This window comes from Phaseolus vulgaris, chromosome 1 (genome assembly GCF_051622355.1).
Source record: "Phaseolus vulgaris cultivar YP4 chromosome 1, ASM5162235v1, whole genome shotgun sequence".
Taxonomy (NCBI): Eukaryota; Viridiplantae; Streptophyta; class Magnoliopsida; order Fabales; family Fabaceae; genus Phaseolus; species Phaseolus vulgaris.
The window spans coordinates 52,268,919-52,288,454 of record NC_143498.1 but is presented as its reverse complement, the minus strand read 5'-3'; the positions used below and the strand labels follow the sequence as shown (position 1 = coordinate 52,288,454).

The 19,536-nt window shown below is 28.6% G+C and overlaps 1 protein-coding gene across 1 annotated transcript; it reads left to right on the top strand.

The window, feature by feature from the left end:
* The first annotated feature begins 3,576 nt into the window (after nt 1–3,576).
* LOC137814964 (uncharacterized protein At4g22758) lies at nt 3,577–5,431 on the top strand. Its single transcript, XM_068617942.2, has 2 exons — nt 3,577–4,200; nt 5,139–5,431. Exons 1-2 carry the CDS (start codon nt 3,933–3,935, stop codon nt 5,312–5,314), a joined length of 444 nt encoding a protein of 147 aa, XP_068474043.1. The 5' UTR covers nt 3,577–3,932; the 3' UTR covers nt 5,315–5,431.
* Nucleotides 5,432–19,536: the final 14,105 nt, after the last annotated feature.

The window sequence follows — 19,536 nt, the reverse complement described above, 5'->3', positions numbered from 1 at the left end:
TTATTCATTCTAAATTTAAAAATACAATTTATATACTTAAGCAATATTTGTTTATTATAATTTTAAGAAAATTATTATATGTTACAAAGTATTTATTTATGGAAATTTTAATTATATAAAAAAATATTTATTCCATATATTACACGGAAAATACTACTCATTTTGTATAATAACTGCATAATGATTACTGCTGAGTGATTAAAAAAAAGAGCAATAATTCTTGTCAAAAAAATATTTTAGTCTGTATTATTGATGACCTATAATCATCCAACTGTCTAATTATTGACCAATAAAATATAAATGATAGGCATTTCGCAGTTGACAATAGAGCTTACATAAAATATTATTTTAAACTCGGAATATAACTATAGTAGAATGGAACACAATAGATATTTTAAACAAAATCTAAAAATATAAATGAAAAATATAATTAAATTTTTTTGTTAAGATTACATTTAACTTTTATACATAAATGTTTATATACAACTTCAAATAAATTTTATAATAAATAATTTTTTCGTGAGTTTTTAAGATCTCATATCTTTCTTTTCATATAAGAATCTTGTAGGTTTATTTAATGGTATGTTATTTATATATTTTAATATAAATGATTTATTATTATGAAATATTTTTATGAAACAAGCGAATTTGAATGTAAAGATTTTTTTTATGATCCAAGGTGCTATTTAAATTTATTATTATGATCAAGGAGTCTTATAAAACTAAAGTAGTAACTTTATGACTCTGGTTATGATCATTCCAATAAGAATGTCCTTATATAAACTAAAAACATTTTATCAATTTGGTTATTTGTAAACAACCTAAATGGCATACCAATAAATTAAGTAGAAAAGGACAAGAATCAAAAGGTAAAATAGGAAATTTTAGAAACCAACCATTCGAAAAAAGTTGGAAAGTTTAAGAGAAATATGAGCGATAAAACTGATATGAGAGAGACACGTGATAAATTAAGAAGATAAAATGGGGAATATATGGAGGTAGAAGATGCTTGAATAATTAGTTTATGAATGGAAAAAAAAAAGAATAAAGAAAGATTGAAGGAAGAGCTTACCTGCTCCATCCAAACTACCCATTTCTTCAATGCTCCATGCAAACCCTCAAAAAGAGATATTCCATCTTCATTGCTTTATTCCAACCCAATATAGAGACTCGTAAATCAACTAAACCACTTCATTCACTACTCCAATTCCCTCTCTTATAGACCTCCACTTTTATGAATATTCACATCTTTCAAGATTAAGTTTTAGAGGTGGTGGATCATGCAAAAACATAAAGCAAAATTCTCTCACGTTTCTTACCAAATACACTTACATAGTATAATACATCCCTCATCGCAACATGGTTATACTTGCACACACCTAACCTAATTAGCACTTCTCATTAGTGTTGAAATTCAGAATAACCTAATTTGAAAGTAGAATAAAGAATTAGAAACCACAAAATGGTTAATTTTTGTCATGTTCTTATAGGAAAGGAAAGGAAAGCAACTCTCCCAAGGTAGAAAAAAAATGGTATTATTAAAAAGTTGAGTTTATGACTCTAAGGATTGATCCTCAAGGATTGATGAAGTCCGAGGGAAGATCTATTTACAAAAGGTTTTTCAATGCTTACATCAGTAAGAACTAGAAAAATTATAGAATATATAAGTATAAAAGTAAATTAGAGATTATAGAATATATAAGTATAAAAGTAAATTAGAGGATAGGTTGAAATATTTCAAAAGATATTTGAAATAAATAAAATATATAATTGATTAGGGGATATTTGTCACTCAATCAATTGTAACTATATATACATACATATTTGAGTTATACGGGCTATCTGATTTGATTAGATTTATATTATTATGTTGTGATATATCTTTGCATATCTCAAATATGGGTAGGTACATAAGCCTCAAGTTCAAAATCTATAAATGAGGTGCAACTGGACTAATTCGATGGATAAACGAGTTTTAGTGTTTTGTTCAAGTAATTAGTTTTAAGGTTGTATTATCACAACCATCTTTTGTGGTTGGTGCTTTGTGACCTTTCGTAAAATTGAGTTTGTTTAGTTTTTGATTTAGCTAAGGATGTCGTCAGCGAGGAGTTAGTCAACAACTAAAAACTTGTGGTATTATATTATGAAATCATATATTTATTAGTCACTACATTTGATTCAATTTAAAGCCTCTAAGGATTGAATTTACTTGATTGAGTTTTATACATCAAATGATTTCGATTCAACTTAACATGTTCATTAAGTGTTAATCAAATTATTTTGATATAATGATATTTTATTTGTTCTGAGTTGGATTACTTTGAGGTTGCTTATTTTCAAACAACTTGTAGGATTGTATTGATCTAATGTGATGGTAGTTTATTTTCAAACGATTTCAAATTATTATGATGATCATTTATTTTCAAACAACTTTTATTGTTGTGATGATCGTTTATTTTCAAACGATTTCATACAACTTTGATTCGATGTGATTGTTGTTTATTTTCAAATGACTTTGGATTAATGTGATGATAATTTATTTTCAAATGACTTCATACTACTTTGATGTGATGTGATGATGATAATGACGCAACAGTTCTACTTCTAATAAGAACCATAAGACTTGTGGTATGTGAATAATTTTACCTAGGTTCCATGATAAGCGTTAAATATTATTGTCGAAAAGAGTATGACTCTGATGTCGAAAAGTGATTTTACCAAGAAGTCGTATTTATATCTTTGAGGATTAATCATCAAGTTGTTGATGAGATTTGATAGGAGGTCCACCAGCCAAATTTTTTTCAATGATCAAGTCAATAAGAGCTGGTAAAGTTATAGAATACAGTATAAAAGTGAACCAGAAAATTAAGTAAATATTCCCTAACGACTTAATATATATTTATAGACTCTAAGACCTATATAGAGATATTCTAGAAATATTTAAAATAAAAAGTATGATTAATTGTTCAATTATAAAAAAAATGTAAAAATACTAAATCATTGATAAATCACTTAGATATTATAATGACATTTAGATGCAAGAACCATATTCTTTTTAACATATTTATATGAAAAATTTATTTAAGTTAATTTTTCAATATTTCATAGACGAAATAAAGTATTTCTTCAATTTATATGTATATATTATATTGTAAAAAAAGACTAATATATATATATATATATATATATATATATTGAAATTAAAACAATTTATTACTTTCGCCATATATGGTTCAAGAAATGACCTCTTAAAGAACAATTCGACCTCTTCAAGAAATGAAGGGAGCAGTATAATGCTAATAAACTTTTAGAGACAAATAAATAATACATTTACCAAAGAAACATAAATAAAACATTTAATACAACATATTGAATGCACATTGAGTAACAGTATAATAATTTAAAGATGGTCCAAGGATGGAATAAATCGAATAAAGTCAAAAGTGCACGTTTCTATGTATTTACAATAACGAACGATCTAAAACACGACAGAATATCATTTTTTATGAAACTAAAAGAAATGAATTATTATTAATATATATTCATATATATATATATATATATATATATATATGCAGAGACACAGATATAACTGCCAAAAGCATTGAGTTCGGGCAGAAGCATGCTCACACCTTAATGTTCTGTGTTTTTCTTCTGACTCGTTGGTTAATGCATTCATTCTTCTTCAAACCTCTTTAAAATTTGCCTTGGATGTTGGGTTTGAGTTTATTATCTCTTTCTTTCATGCTCTTCTCCACCGCTCCATCGCGTGGCACCACTCTTCACGCGTCTTCTTCTTCTTCTTCCTTTGGATCCTCCAAAACTGTGTGGTACTATCGCTGCCTGGGCCTCGACCCTTGAAAAGCTGCTATTTTCGGGCCACTTTTCATCTGGGTGGGTGCAAATTTGAAGGAAGAAGGGCGTGGTGTACGATGAAGAGTGGTTTTGAGAAGATGGTGTTGCAGAAGAACAAGAAGGGAAGGTACGAGGATGAGAAAAGGAAGAAGAGTACTAGGTTTCTTGTGACGATTAACATAATGGGGAGTGCGGGGCCCATAAGGTTTGTGGTGAATGAGAAAGAGGTTGTTTCTGAGGTCATTGAAACTGCTCTCAAATCCTATGCACGTGAAGGGAGGCTTCCTGTTCTGGGATTTGATGCCACCAATTTCTTTCTTTACTCTGCAAATGCTGGCTTTGATGGTAACTTCCTTCTCTTCTTCTCTAATCCTTTTTCCTGTTCTTGCTGTTGTTTTTTCAATCACTTTCACTTCTTTAGTTTTGGATCTTCTTTTCAGTTTTTGCACTTAACAACATTCACTTTTAATTCTTATATATTTTCAATTACATATATGATTTTAATTCATTTTAGTTACTATGATGAGGATTAAAACAATTAAATTGAAAGATAAGCCTTTAATTCATGGTTGTTCTTTAATGCAAAACTTCTAATTCTCATTGAAAGAAAAATAACATGAAACAGTTGTATCTAAATATTATTTTAAAAAAAGGCAATTTTATAAGTTTTTTTTGGCGTTATTCTACCAGAGGTGAAGTCAAATTCGTTTCTGATATTTATAAATAAGAGGCGTAAACTCTCATTCTAATTGAAAAATAATATTGAAAACAACTATTGAGTTTTGTCGTTTTTGAAAACTATTATTCCCTTTTTCGTTTGGTGCATGAATTTGTAGGAGTATTTGTCTTTTTGTTAGCTTGGTCTCTCTGCAATTAATATGCGAGTTAGATCCCAAAGACCATTTCTAATGAAGTATGTGAATGTCATTTGCTTGGCTATTCGATAATCTATTCCCTCCTATGATGTTTTCATGCCCCTCAACTTGTCGTTTGTTCTTTTGCCCTCAGGATCATGATGTTTCATAATTTAATAATTAAAACCAATATGAAACCATTCAATCACTTGTCATATTCTTAATTGAAATATAAATCTATCATTATTGTACCAGGTATTAAACTATGTTTCATGTTTTTAATTAGTAAGTAAATGACGTCGATCACATAACACTGTATTGATAGAACAGTACAACGTATTATTATAAAGTTTGGTTCAGTTTGATTATTACAATGATTTATAAGCTAAAAGGGTTGTTGTTGTTTGGTGTAACTTGTTTAATACGTAGCTCTGAGTCCATTGGAACCGATAGGATCTTTTGGGGTGAGGAATTTTGTGCTGTGCAAGAAGCAGGTTTACTCATCAAACACAGCTCCACAATCTGAGCTTGTATCTCAAAAGAGCAGTGGTGGATGGAAGGCATGGTTGAATAAATCATTGGGTTTAAAAATCCTAACCCATTAAGATATGTAATAATAACGTTTGCATGTCAAAACGTTATAAGTTTTAGTTACTACGTTAGTAGAGTTCATAATAATCTTCATGTTTTCTTCTCCAATCTATCCCAAACAACTTAATATTATTCAATAATGTATGTTTTTGTTCGCTTCTTCGTCATATTTTAAGTGCTTTTGAGGTCTAGGGTTTAAGCAAATGTGGTTTGATTTTTTTTGAAAATTTTACACTTGATTAATTAGCTACAGAAAATTGCGCATAAAGTTAAAGATTGAAATTAAAAATTGAAGAGAATTACTTATTGATGGGAGAGACTTGTATCTTCTATTTATAAGGGTTTTTTTTTTCAATTTACGTGTGTGAGATTAACATCAAATAATACTTTTATTTATAAAATATCATTAAACAATATTTTTAGAAATAAATAACTCTTGTAAGCCATTTATATTGAAAATGTTTCAAAAATTCATTCCCTTCATTTTTACAAACTTCAAGCTATTCCTTCTTCACAGAGGTTAATGACACTTCTATGCTTATTATTATTATTATATTATTATTATTATGTCACGTATATTTTCTTTTGCTTTTTAATATTATCAATTATTATTCACATATTTCAACATTAGTTTGAGCACTCTAACTAACTTTTAATGTTCATATTAATATGTTTTATATCTTTAATTCAGAATTAGTAACAAGTAAAATTCACCTTAAATTTTAATTGAATTAAAAATTATAATATTTTTTCTGGTTTAACTTAACTTAATTTCTAATTTAAATCCAAAAGGACATTATATATAAATTTCAAAGAATTCATTTAAAATTCAGAACAATACGCTACATAGAAAAGGCGAAAAATGTCAATTTTTAGATATAGTTAAACATAATAATAATTATATCATATTTTAAATATCTACATTAAGAGGTAAATAAAAAGGTGGCTCACTAATGAAGTGTGAGGTGAAATAAGATCTCAAAAGAATTCATTGAATTATTGTTTCTCATTGTGAAAATAATGGGCCAATTGCTCAATGTAATAGTTTTTACAAGAGAAATAAAAAGTCATTTCATGATTACTGCTGAAACAGAAATTCAATTAAAAATTAAAATGTTAATGATTCTGAAAACAATGTTATATTAAACATTTACACATATCAATCAACTTTGGGCTTTGCTACAACGTTCATTTTTTACACTTTAATTTTAATAGTGTTTGCGGATCCTGCACCTCCATATGTTCTTTTACACCTCCAAACAAAATATGAAAATATTTTTTTATTTTTCTTGTGACATTTCCATATTTCAGATTATATAATCCATAATGGTATTCGGAATTATACAATCCAGAAGTCTGAATTTGATAGTAATTTCCAGAGATTATGTAATCCGAACACGCATTTGAAAAAAATGTTTTGGATTACATAATTCGGAAGCTAGAATAGACTTTCGGATTATGTAATCCAGAAGCTGATCATGCAAATGAAAAAAGACTTTCAGATTATATAATCCCAAAGTTAATTACGAATGTAAAAAATGACTTCTGGATTATGTAATCTGAAATATTACATAGGGAGAGTTTTGGAAATACGAAAATTTATGGAGGTGAGAGAAGAACATATGGAGGTGCAAGAAGAAAGAGTCGGGTTTGCGTAATAGTTTCTTCCTTTTTCCTTTTGGGCCGCAGGGATGGGATGTGAATTTTTTTGTCAATTTCAGCATGCACCCAATCACTCTAGAAAATGACAAAAATATCCCTCCTAAATGACGAAAATAACCTTACACAAAAATAGAAAAAAAAATTTTAAAACTTTTATTTGAAATATTTTGGATTTCAATTTTCGGAACATATTTTTGAATTCTGAAATTTTTTATCCAGAATGTATTCTTAGTTTTGTGTTCATAATTTTTTGTCCAGCATGTATTTTTCTATTTCTCAATTATAATTATTATTTTGGATTTTTTAATTTGGAATAAGGGTAGTTTTGGAAATTTAAAAAATTGATATGGTGAAGGTTAAAATTTATATGATGCAGGAGGGTAGTTTTGGAAATTTAAAAAATTGATGTGGTGGAAATTAAAATTGATATGGTGCAGGAGGGTAGTTTTGGAAATTTAAAAAATTGATATGGTGGAGGTTAAAATTGATATGGTGCAGGAAGAATTTGCCAATTTTTAGCCCAATTCAGATTTGATGTATCCGTCTTGGGCCACGTACAGTTAATTTAGGCCCATAATTGTAACAGTCCCTCAGCCCATCCGTCTCCTTCTTCCTCTTTGCACGCATTCGTCTATACTCATCTAATTATGAAATAGACGAAACAACATTTATACTTACACAAAATACATGGAATGTAAAGTCAAGTGTATTTGTAATTATAAATAAAATTTTGAAATAAAATAATAATATTATTAATTGTCAAATAAGTGTAGAAGAATTAGAGTATAAAGTACCATTGTTTATTATAAAATAATAAACAAAATAATAAAGAAGTCACACATCAAAAGAATATTATAATATTGCAACTTTAAGAAGCAGCAAGAGTAAAAGTATTTGGAGATAAAATTTGAAAATAGCATACCATATATTCATAGAGTTTTTTATATTCAACTTACAACTCTGAAAATTATTATTTTATTACAATATTTAATTTAGATTTATTATTATTATTTTAATATAATATTTTATTATATAAAATAATTATTAAGTGAATGTAGGTAAAATAGTGAGTTTCAAAATATATTTTCCAATTTCTAATTGAGTATTTGGAATCCATATTGCAATCATAGTGAAAAGCAACGTAGTAACACACATGATACAATGTGGGTGGCTGAAATCAAGAAAAGATATTAAGTATTATTTGTTACCTCAAGTACTTACCAAATTCAATAAGAAGTGTTATTCTCTGAACATAAAAGAAAAAACAAGATATCGAATTATTAAATGTGAGAAGACATTAGTGTGATACTTATTAAAAAAAATATGACAAAAATAGGTAAAGGTGATTTGATTAGATGCTCACAAAGAGCATTCAATGTACTTGCAAGCAAAATGCATTGAATCAAATTTAGTCCCAACCAAAAACTTTAACATAATGAGTGTGTAGATTATTTAACTTTTTTTTGTCTCAACTTCAAACTCAATTTTATATTTAGATTTTTAACATTAAATCCATTAGAACAATTTTTTTTATTGCATTCCACAAGTGTTATGTGCTATATGTATAACTAACTTCTTGGAACACAAAAGTAAAAAGTAAGTCTGTGTTATAAAACTTAGAAAATTATTATTTTAAGGTTTGATTTTGTTATTAATCATCATTATAAGTTGAGAAAGTGAGTATTTTTGTTTTTTTTTTCGAGGTGAAAAGTGAATTAGTATATTTGTTTTAAGTTATTTATAAATTTGTGTATTTTTTATTTTCTATTGAATACTTATATTTTGTCATTGAATATCTAATTTTTTTAATTTATTTTGCTAATTCAGTGGTGTAATTATTATCTTGTAGTGTCATCTTGTTTATTTATCTCCAAATATTAAAAAATATTAAATTTTATAATCAATATAAAATAATATTGTGATTAATATAAAATGTTAAATGATTTTTATTATTTTTTGTGAAAATATGTAATTGTGATTATCACCTACATTATTAATAATTATGATCCTTTTGTTGTCATTATAAGTGATGACTTAGAAGTTATCAAAGAGTATAGTGATCTAATTATCAAGTACGTTTTCAATTAAAGCATTAAAGTTACTTAATATTATATATTAATCACAAAAACTCATTTCTCCTAACATGTGAAGATAATAAGCAAAATGAGAGGATAAGATCAAATTCACCTCATCCATATAATGAACAAATTAATACAGAAAGACTCAATTTTTTTAAAAAAAAACTAACAAAGATTTAATTAAAAATATTCAAATTTATTGCATACTTAAAACTTAATCAAACATTTGTTTTATTTATATAATCAATGCTTTTAGTTTTTTGATATTATTGTATATATTACAAATTTTAAATCTTTTATGTTGATTGTTGAACTAAAATAAATCTAGATGTCTGAGGAAATTTTATGTGAATTCTAAAATAATTAACTTATCTTCCAAAAGGTGGGAATGGCTTTCAGAACGGTAGGGTTTTGAAGGTATGTGTGAAATCAAGGATTGGAAAAGGGTGAAGATTGTTCACTCATAATTTAAGTAATAAATCATATATACATCTTTATAAAAAAATGTTATTATAGCAATTATTATGAGCAGTGAAAAATAATGGTCATAAGTATTTTTTTTTTCAATGAGACAAAATTTTAAGATTTCTTCTATAAACTTAGCCTCCGTTTTTTGAATCGACAGAAAAAATAAATTTTCATCTAATTTTTTCTTGTCATACACTGTAGAAAATTCGACTTTTGGGTTTGAATAATTTTGTGATAGTGAAGCCAGAATTGACTGCAAACGTGATTTTGAAGTAATAATGCACAGTGGTTAAGTTATATGATGAAATTGAAAAGAAAAAAAAAAGTTTAGAATTGAGGTACGCGTGTAGGTGGTCCATACTCCTAAGTGACTGTTCTTTAGACCTCAACACAGTGCTTTTATTATGAAAACAACTATTCTGGGAGTGTATAAAAGAAGAGAACATCAACGTAGTGTCCACAATAACTTATTACCAAACAACTTTTATGCTGGATATTGTTTCAATCTCAAACATGCAAGTTACATCACCAGAAAAAAAAAAAAAAAAACCAAAATTTTCCCATCTTTTCATTTTTTCCCCGTCCAAAATAGACTATTCAAAATAATTGGTAATACATTAACTGAGCTTGGTTCAACATAGTACATAATTTTGTTGATAAAAAGCAAAGTGTATGAATGGGAAGAATAAAAGGAAAGGTTAATATTAAATTAATGATGATGAGTTGGGCAGAATATGGAAACAGCAAAGGTTGTGAGAATATAGAATACAAAAATAAAGTACAAAATGGGCATCCAAAGGATAGAAGGTCAAATCAAGAATTTGAAACCGAAGGGTGAGCTTTTGACACTTATATAACAATATCTTTTAAACTATTCTTAATTCATGGGATTCATCGACGCAGATATCCTAACCCATACCCAACGCTAATTCATATTCTCTTCACTCATCACCTCAAATGCAACCATCACCAGATATTTGTTTATATATAACTTTTCTTTTCATTCCTCTATTCATACCAAACATATCAATACAAATCTACAAATTAAAAAACAAAACTACACAACTTTATTATTAAATCAGAGCTATGTTGCATGTTATCATTATTATAAAATCATGTTGCATATATGAGATCATGCATATGAATGATAATAAATTCATATTTACTCCCACATCGTATGATAATTAAATGTGATATATTATTTAGAATATTCTAAAACTATAATAAAGAATTTGTACTAAAGATTACAACTTGATGTACCTTAAACTCATTAAACCTTAATTTGTACTAAAGATTACAACTTGATGTACTCATTAAACAATTTGTACTAAAGATTACAACTTTCAATTTCTAATTCAAATTGCATCTAATTTCTTCTCAAGTTCAAATACATCCACCACATTTTGGAACTTGACGAACCTGGATCTTTGTTTATTAGCATTCAACCTTCTTGAGATAAAGACATCCACCACCCTACCCCATCTATTGAACACCTTCCACATATCTTCTTCATTAAAATGATTAGGAAAATTAGAGAAAAAGAATGCAATTCTCTCATCCCATTCACCTCTCGCACCTTGTTCTGTAGTGTGTCTCGTGATTCAGCACGGCTAGGGCAACCAATATGGTGATATTGTCAAATTAACTTACATAAAAGTTAGAGTGAACACAAATAATATACCTAAACAAAAAGTGTTTGGAATTCAGATGGTTGGGGCTGAGAGTTTGACGATAAAGTCGAGTGAGCAATTGGGAATGAGAAGAAAATCCAATTTTGGGAAGATAAGTGGGTACATAATGAAGCGTTAATGTATAAATTCCCAAGATTATATTTGGTTGTTGCAAATTGTGGTAGTACTTTGCTACAAGCAGGTAGGTGGAACAATTGTAGTTGAGAGTGGAAGTTGGTGTGGAGGAGAAATTTGTTTATGTGGGAAGAGAATCAGGTCGTTCAGCTGTTGTTTCTAATAGAAAATAAAAAGGTTGTTGAGGAGGGGGAGAGCGTTGTGGATAGTTGGATTTAGAAGGATGATAAGGAGCTAGAATTTTCAATAAAATTTGCCTATAATTTTCTAAAGATAGAGGTGGGAGCTGCAAATATGGCTTTGTTTGAGAAGTTCTAAAAGGTAAAGGCTCTTCCTTGTGCACAAATCACAACTTGTGAGTAACTGCATAACAACTAAGGTTAATCTGCTGAGACAAGAAATTTTATTGGTGAGTTGCTTGTATGGGTTGTGTGGTGAGAAAGAAGAGATTGCTTGTCATTTATTTTTTTAAGTGTAAGGTTGTGTGGAAAATTTTATGTACTTGGCATTAGGCTCTCACCTATCTAAGTCCATTACAATAAACACTTAAGAACTTCTAGAACAGAAACATGAGTTGAATTCAGGCATAAGAAATTTTGTACTTCTTACACCATTGTTCTCTTCTATGCTCAATCAGAGGCAAATAACATATTCCTTTAAGATAAATTCCTATAACTTATTAGATGCATTTCTTTTTTGCATTGCCGGCTAAATCCTACTAATATCCATCGCCTATCACCACTTCATACATTTTTCCTACGTAAGTCCAATAAATACAAATATCTCCAAGTCTAACATTCACCATTACACAACATCTAGTCTTAGGTCCTTGATATACATTGCATCCATATTCACATGAATTTACACTTCAAAACTCATCATTTACGACTACATTTTCTATACCACATAATTCATCTAATAAAATCAAACATCTTATTAAACATTTTTTATACAAAACATATAACCAAATTTATTTTATTAAAGAAACACCTTTTTAAACTCTTTCAATATTTTTAGGATTTTTAACTTTATTTTAAAACACGATTTCTTTTATTAAAGAAACACCTTTTTAAAGCATTCAATATTTTTACGATTTCAACTTTATTTTTAAAACACGAATTCTTTATTTTTAAAAAGTGGTGATCTTCTCAACTCTGTAAATTTTTTAAAATCTATTGTTTTTTTTTTAATTTTGAGGACAAATTACAAAGAAAAAATCATGAAAAAGTTTTGTGGGTATAGTGGAGGAGTTGTATGAGCTTGACAATTGGCCTCGAAAGCAAAACCCTTCCCTTCTACTTTTTAATTTTCCTTTCCTCTTTGCTTTTTCATATATTATTCATTCAAAAGAGGGCCTTTTGAGTTGAACAGTGGAGAATATGTGATGAGTGATTTACTGGTATACTCATAGGAAAAGGGAAAACTAAGAAGTGGTTGGTTGGAAAAGGGGGTTGTGCACTTCAAAGTGGGGGATGCAAAAAACCTTTTTCATGGTTGGAGGGTCCCAATGTTTTTTCCAGGGTAGAAAAAAGTGGTGCTGGATGATGGTGGCTGTCACACTGACCTCTACCCCTAGTCCATTTCAAGAACCCTACACCATAAAATTTGTTTCCTCACACTTATTTTCATTGATTCTCACCCTAATCTCAATTTTTCTTTGCTTAAGACTCATCCATCCATGTACCATCACCTTTCATCTCTTCTACCTTCTATTATGCTGAAAGCCACTGCTTTTCACTTAACAACACTCTTAATTATATCATTAATCATCATTCTAACCATAGCTTTGGTGCAATGTTTATCCACCACCACCAGTCTTGTTAATATAGACCTGTGCTACCTACACATCTAGATTTGGACCACACCCACTCATAATTATCTTCAAAACTTTTTACAAATTAACATCAATTCACCAACAAAATCTCACTATGCATATATAATATCGACACCACGTGACTATTTTTTTAATTTTTTATTTTAACAGGAGCACGTAAATTGAATTATTTTACTTGTATTTTAAACTAATCTGGCTTTTTTAGGATTTTAAGTAATTAATATGTGTTTATATTAAATATTAAAAACATGAAAGTTACTGTTGATATGGAGATGGTGTGAACAAACGAAACTCTGCATTGATTGAATGTGATGCATAAATGAATAGAATGAAATAAGAAAGATGATTCCTTTTTAAGGTTTTAGATGTGTGGTCAAAGTGTAATGAGAGGAGAAACATAAATTGAGTTTGGTACAAGTACTTTGAACTGAAGACTTTGAGATTGGTAAATGTTGGGTTGCTTGGTTGGTTCTTGGAGTAAGCAATAATTTTGAGTTGGAAATGTTTTGTTGACATGATTATTAAGGGTATCTATCCACTAATGCTTTATTTATTTATTTGGCTTAGCTTAGAATAGGAAAGGGAGTTGAAACCAACCTCGAACGTAGCTGACTGACAAAGATTGCATTGTATCATTAATGTTGATTGGGATGCATGCTCTTTTAATATGCTTTTTTCACTTTACCAGGTAGTTAGTTTCTATATATCCCCATAAACACAAGTACATTTATCGCAATGAACCAAAAAGGGTACTCATTATAACCCACCCCTCCTCAGTATACAACCATACAGAGGAACAAAACAAATCATAGAAAAGGAACAATCAATTTTTTATGCAACCCTAGTAAACAGACACTACATCATGCTTCTCTTTCTAGTTTTAACACATTCCTCAAATCTTACGTACTAACCCTCACTGCAAATTCTTTAGCCTAGGCACAACTTTCAATTCTTCCAACACACCAAACCCTTATAATTTGCAACAAAAGAAATGAGGCTAGGTTTTAAACTTTAAAGCTTTGTTAGGTTAGGGTTTCCTCTACCTACATGCAAGTTATGTGTGATTAAATAATAGGATAAACATCGACCAACCTTCCCTCTTTTTAATGTCAATCACAATCAATGCCCTTTGCTTCGTAGCATCAACCCTTCACCTCTCTTACACCCAAATTAAATGATGATGACAGTGCCAAACAAAAATAGCTAAAGAAGACGAGCCATATTCAAATTATGAGAGTGTAGGTGGCATGTTCTTTCAATCTTTCATAAACCAACATTTTCATTTTTACTTTTACAAAAGCTACAACAACCACATTATGGAGTGGTTTCAAATCTCTCATTTCATTCAACCACCATCACCTTAGTTCTTAGTTCTGCAAAACACTAATAATTATCTTGCAAAAAAATAATAACGTCCTAAACCCACGCCCGTCAACTTTCAAAAATTTCTATATCAAAATCCCATTAATAACTAAAATATAAATTTTAAGTTTAATTTAACTTTAAAAACCGATTTATAATGTTTAAGATTTATATATTTATGAGTAATCAATCATTTAAAACTAATATATCTATGAATAATTCGATAAAAGACCAATTTAATAAATTTTTATATCGATCATGATATCTACATCAATTTATATATTGTAAAATATCTTTTATTTTTAATTGTTATAGAGCTCAAATATTAACTATAACAAAAAATTAGTTATATACCACCTCAACTAACTATCCATTACTTTTTCCTCTTGTTATTTTGATCATGCCAAAACTTTGAAGTTTTTCACTCCAAAATACACTACAAGAAAATCATGAAATAGAAACAAGTTTTAGAAAAAAAAAATAATTAGTTGTTATAGTGACTAAATTAGAGACCATTTTAGAGACTAAAAAAATTTTTAGTTTCTATTATTGTTATATGGTTTATAAATTGATATCTAATTTAAACCATAATTTTTGCTACCAAATTTAGAAACTAAATAATTGGTAGTGAAAACATTGGTAACTAATTAGATACCAATTTAGAAACCATTTAACAATAATATAAACTAATTTAGAAACCAATTTTTTTTTTTAGTTTCTAAAATGGTCTCTAATTTAATTATTATAAGAACTACTTATTTTTTTTTTATCTAAAATTGGTTTCTTTTTCATTTTTTTTTTTTAGTGATGGATGTGGGAGAAATTACACAATTAAAATTGTAAATTTTAAAAAGCAAAAGTTTTTATTAGTGTAACAAATTGCGATTAGTTGTTACATAAAATTTGTAGCACCAATGTTTAACTTTTTAAGGTGCAACTAGGATAAGAGACTCCTTGTACTTTTGTCTTCGACTGTACCTTTTTCCAACAAGGTAAATTGAGATGTCAATTTGCAATGAATGGTATATGTTGTTCGCTATGATAGTGCGCCCTGCACTTTGGTAATTTTTCTTTCACTTTCCTTCAATTCTACCAACTCTGTATGAAATGAATTTTTCTTGTGATTCTATCATATTATTATTAATAATAATTTACTTTTAAAATATAAACGAGTCTTTGAATGTTAATCAAATTGTGGTTAGGCTTAGGGGTGAAAAATATTCTGAGTCAAACTATTTTCTGTTTAATTGAGATAGATATAAATTATTTTTAAGAAATTCAAAATATTTTCACTGTTATGTTTTAGCTTGGAGTTAGCCAAAGTGGCATCCATCCTAGTTCATGAATCTGGTCCTTGAAGGAATCCAGCAGAAGAAGACTTCATCTTGAACCCAATTCAATCCTAGCATATTAAGCTGATTGTGACTTACAGTGGAAGTACATACACCAATTTTTTGCTGTCCTTATGCATGGAAAATGCATAATGTAATAATTTAGCACGAGGAAATGAATTGAAATGTTGTATATTGATGAAGCAACAATGCTGTAAGAATAATCCTTAAAATATATATTTTTTCGAAATATCCTTTAATTATGCAACCATGGCATGGATGTGGTTTAACATGTGATTCTGGGCCACCTACCGTTGACACATTTTTGCAAGATGGGGGTGGTAGGAAATATGAGAACGGATAAGCAATAGAAAACCGAATCTTGAGAAAATATTAGGATGGTTTCTATACATAAATGTATATATTGATAAATGAATGTTTAGTGTAATACCTCATATACGTTCACATAAAAAGCTTTTAATTTAATATAAGATTAAAGACACATGAATTATATTATTAGTAATTATTTGTTACTAGTATAACATAAAATTACTGGTTAGGGCCGTATAATTGATATCACGTCTCGGTCTCCATCATTGGATGGACCGAGGTTAGTCAAGACCCATGTCCGTCAGGTCGATCGACAGCTCAATTCCAATTACATCCAACTAAGGTGAATGAAACTAATTCGTTATTAGGTGCTAGGCAATGCAACCTAGAGTTAGGTACATGATCATATATCGTACTCTGACAACCAAGTATCGAAGGTCATTACTGACGTGAGCGTCGGAGTGTCTTCTACAAGTACCCTCCGAGCATGGATTGCGAGAAGACCGAGAGCCGAAGTTGGGAAGGAAGAGTGAGGAGTTTGCAAGGAAGGAAGCTTAAGGACTGTACGATCTACCGATAGAAGAATTCTCTCAATAGTTCTCTAGGTCCTAACCCCATACAAGAACAATTGATATCTTATAATAATTATTTAAAGTATTTTTAATGGTTTGAATTTAAGAAAACTTATAAATAGGTGATAACTTTTCGAAAGTACTCAATTTAACTATTCATACTCTCTTATACACACAAATATCCTATATTTTTACTCACTTGAGTGTCGAATAATCTTTTGCAAGTGAAATTTCTTTCTCTCCTTGTGATCGATCAACGAATTTAGTTCATAGAGAAGTCACATTTTCTCTACTTCAGAACTCTCCTAATCCATTTTGAGTAAGAACATTTGGTACCCACTGTAAGACTCAGATAAAACTTTTTCTGGATCAGGTTTTGATGAGAAGTCAATCCATCAACAAATCAAGAAATAATCTAAGAACGTTGAGAACATTTAGAAAGGAATAAGAAGAGATAAAGTAATAGATTTAATGAAAAAAAAACTCAATATATTATTGCAACTTGAATTATAAGGTGTTAAAAATAGAAAAATGAGGCATTAGATTAATAATCATGTTTTCAAAGATATTCCTTACATGTATTTACAGGAATTTGTTCCCATAGGAGCTCTAAGCTAAACACATTAATTACGTTGTTAAATTTTGAAAAGAAAACAATATCTATTGACTAAATAATACCTTTCGTTTTTCAACCAATTACTTTTACATAAGTTGATCTCAATCTTCAAAAGGTTAATCATGCACCACAGCAATTATTAAAGGAATGTCCATGTACTACATGCTAACCACACTTTTATCGTTTTTTTTTTCTTTTGCTAAAGTCATACACGTTGTCCTAAATAATAAGAAGAAGAAGAAAAAAAAACTAAACATAAAGTGAAGCAATTTTGATTCAAAAGAGCCACATCAAAATAGCCTCTAACAAAAATAAAAAAATAAATCAAATTGATACATTCAAGAAATTATTTATTTACAGGTGCCATATTTTTCGGGGTCATCTTATATTACGTGAAATCCCAATTATTTTCCATCGTTATTTCGAGCATTATTCTATTTGACTGAAATTATTCATTAATAGTATTGATATATAATCGATTTAACTGGAATAGGTTCATCGGTTGTTAGTTAGTTTTTTTTTTTATCTTTTATGACAATCAATTTTATAATAATTTCTTCATAATTAACATTAGTTTCTCCAATTGATTCTGCTCGCAGTTGAACATTATGTTACAGACTACTTTAATATTTTTATTATCTTTTCAATACATAAATTTTGTTATTAGTTTAGGTTTAATCTAATTCAATGCAAACAAAAAATTCAATGAAGAATTAGATATGTATCAACTTTATACTTTCAAATTTATAGTCGGAACTCATAATTTATTAAAGTTTTGGTATCAAAAAAATAGTATTTAGTGTTGATCAAATTTAAAGTAACGAGTGAGATCCTTTTTACTAAAATTATTAATTTTTCAATAGCTTAATACAAAGAAAGCAAAAAAATCCTATAACAATTATGAACCAAAACTCAAATTTTCACAAATTTATATTTAGAGGTTGTATACAAGGAGTTGAACAAGGAAAAAAAAAAGAGTTCAACTAATAATATTAAATGTTCTTATTGAGAATTGGTAGCAAGCGAACACTAATTAATGGTTATGTGTTCTTTTGATATTTTATATTTTTAAGTAATCTATATTTATTTTATGTTTTTTCTCTCTTATGAACAAAAATATTAAAAAACTAAAGAACATAATATTATTTAGATGAAAATAATCTTAAAGTGGGTACGCAAAAAAGTGAAAGACTTGTACAAATATCCAACTATTTCTATGAAATTAAGCAAAATTGATACTCATTGCATTTAAAATTTCTTTTGTGAAGAGGTCGAGAAAAAGTTGCAACCTTTTTACAAACATCATACTCTCAAGAAAGCATAAAGCTTTCTTATGGAAGTGAACATTTTCACAAATGGGTTCTTCAGGTGTACAAAGTTGTATTAAAAAATTTACCTCTACCCGTGTTTTTCTAAACGCTTGCATATTTTTAAAAACATCTCTAACTTTCACGAAATTATAAACAAAAGTTTTCTTAACAAGATCTATTTTTGCTCAATGATACAGTGTCTAAGTTTGTAACAAGAAATGTGGGAAGATAAACAAGAAAAACTTCAACACATCTTTGAAAAACCTAAAACTTAGTATGATTCTTTAGTCCCTTTCACTTACTTGGATCAAATAAACATTTTCAAAGAATAAAATTCAAAACGAATCACACTATCAACAAAATTGTGATAGATCTATATCAAATATAATGGTTGATTTTATCGAGTCATCTCTCAACAAACATAACATAAGATAACAATATTTAGGTTATCTCTAAAACTTGAAATGGGGTTTGAAAGATAAAACTTGGTTCTCGACTAAAATATATTTTCCTATCTTATATATAAGAGCTTTTACTTTTTGTCCACAACCGTGACATAAGTAAAAATAGCCATACATGTTGTAAGAGTTTTTCTGAAAAGAAGCGTGAATGAATCTTGAAACGTGATAGCAGAGAATAACAAGGATGAAATGTGGTAAAAATGAAGAAGTTGATGGAAGAGATATTTGAGAAGGGAAAAGGAAAGTAACCTTGAATAACGTGATAATTTACATTCCCTCTGCTACTTTTAATCAAAGCATTTGATCCAGGTAATCATTGGACTCACCAATGTGGCGTGCAAATATGCTTTTAAGAAGACCCGTTAGGTAAAACTCTTGAATGAAACAGTTTGTTTCCAGGTAAATTG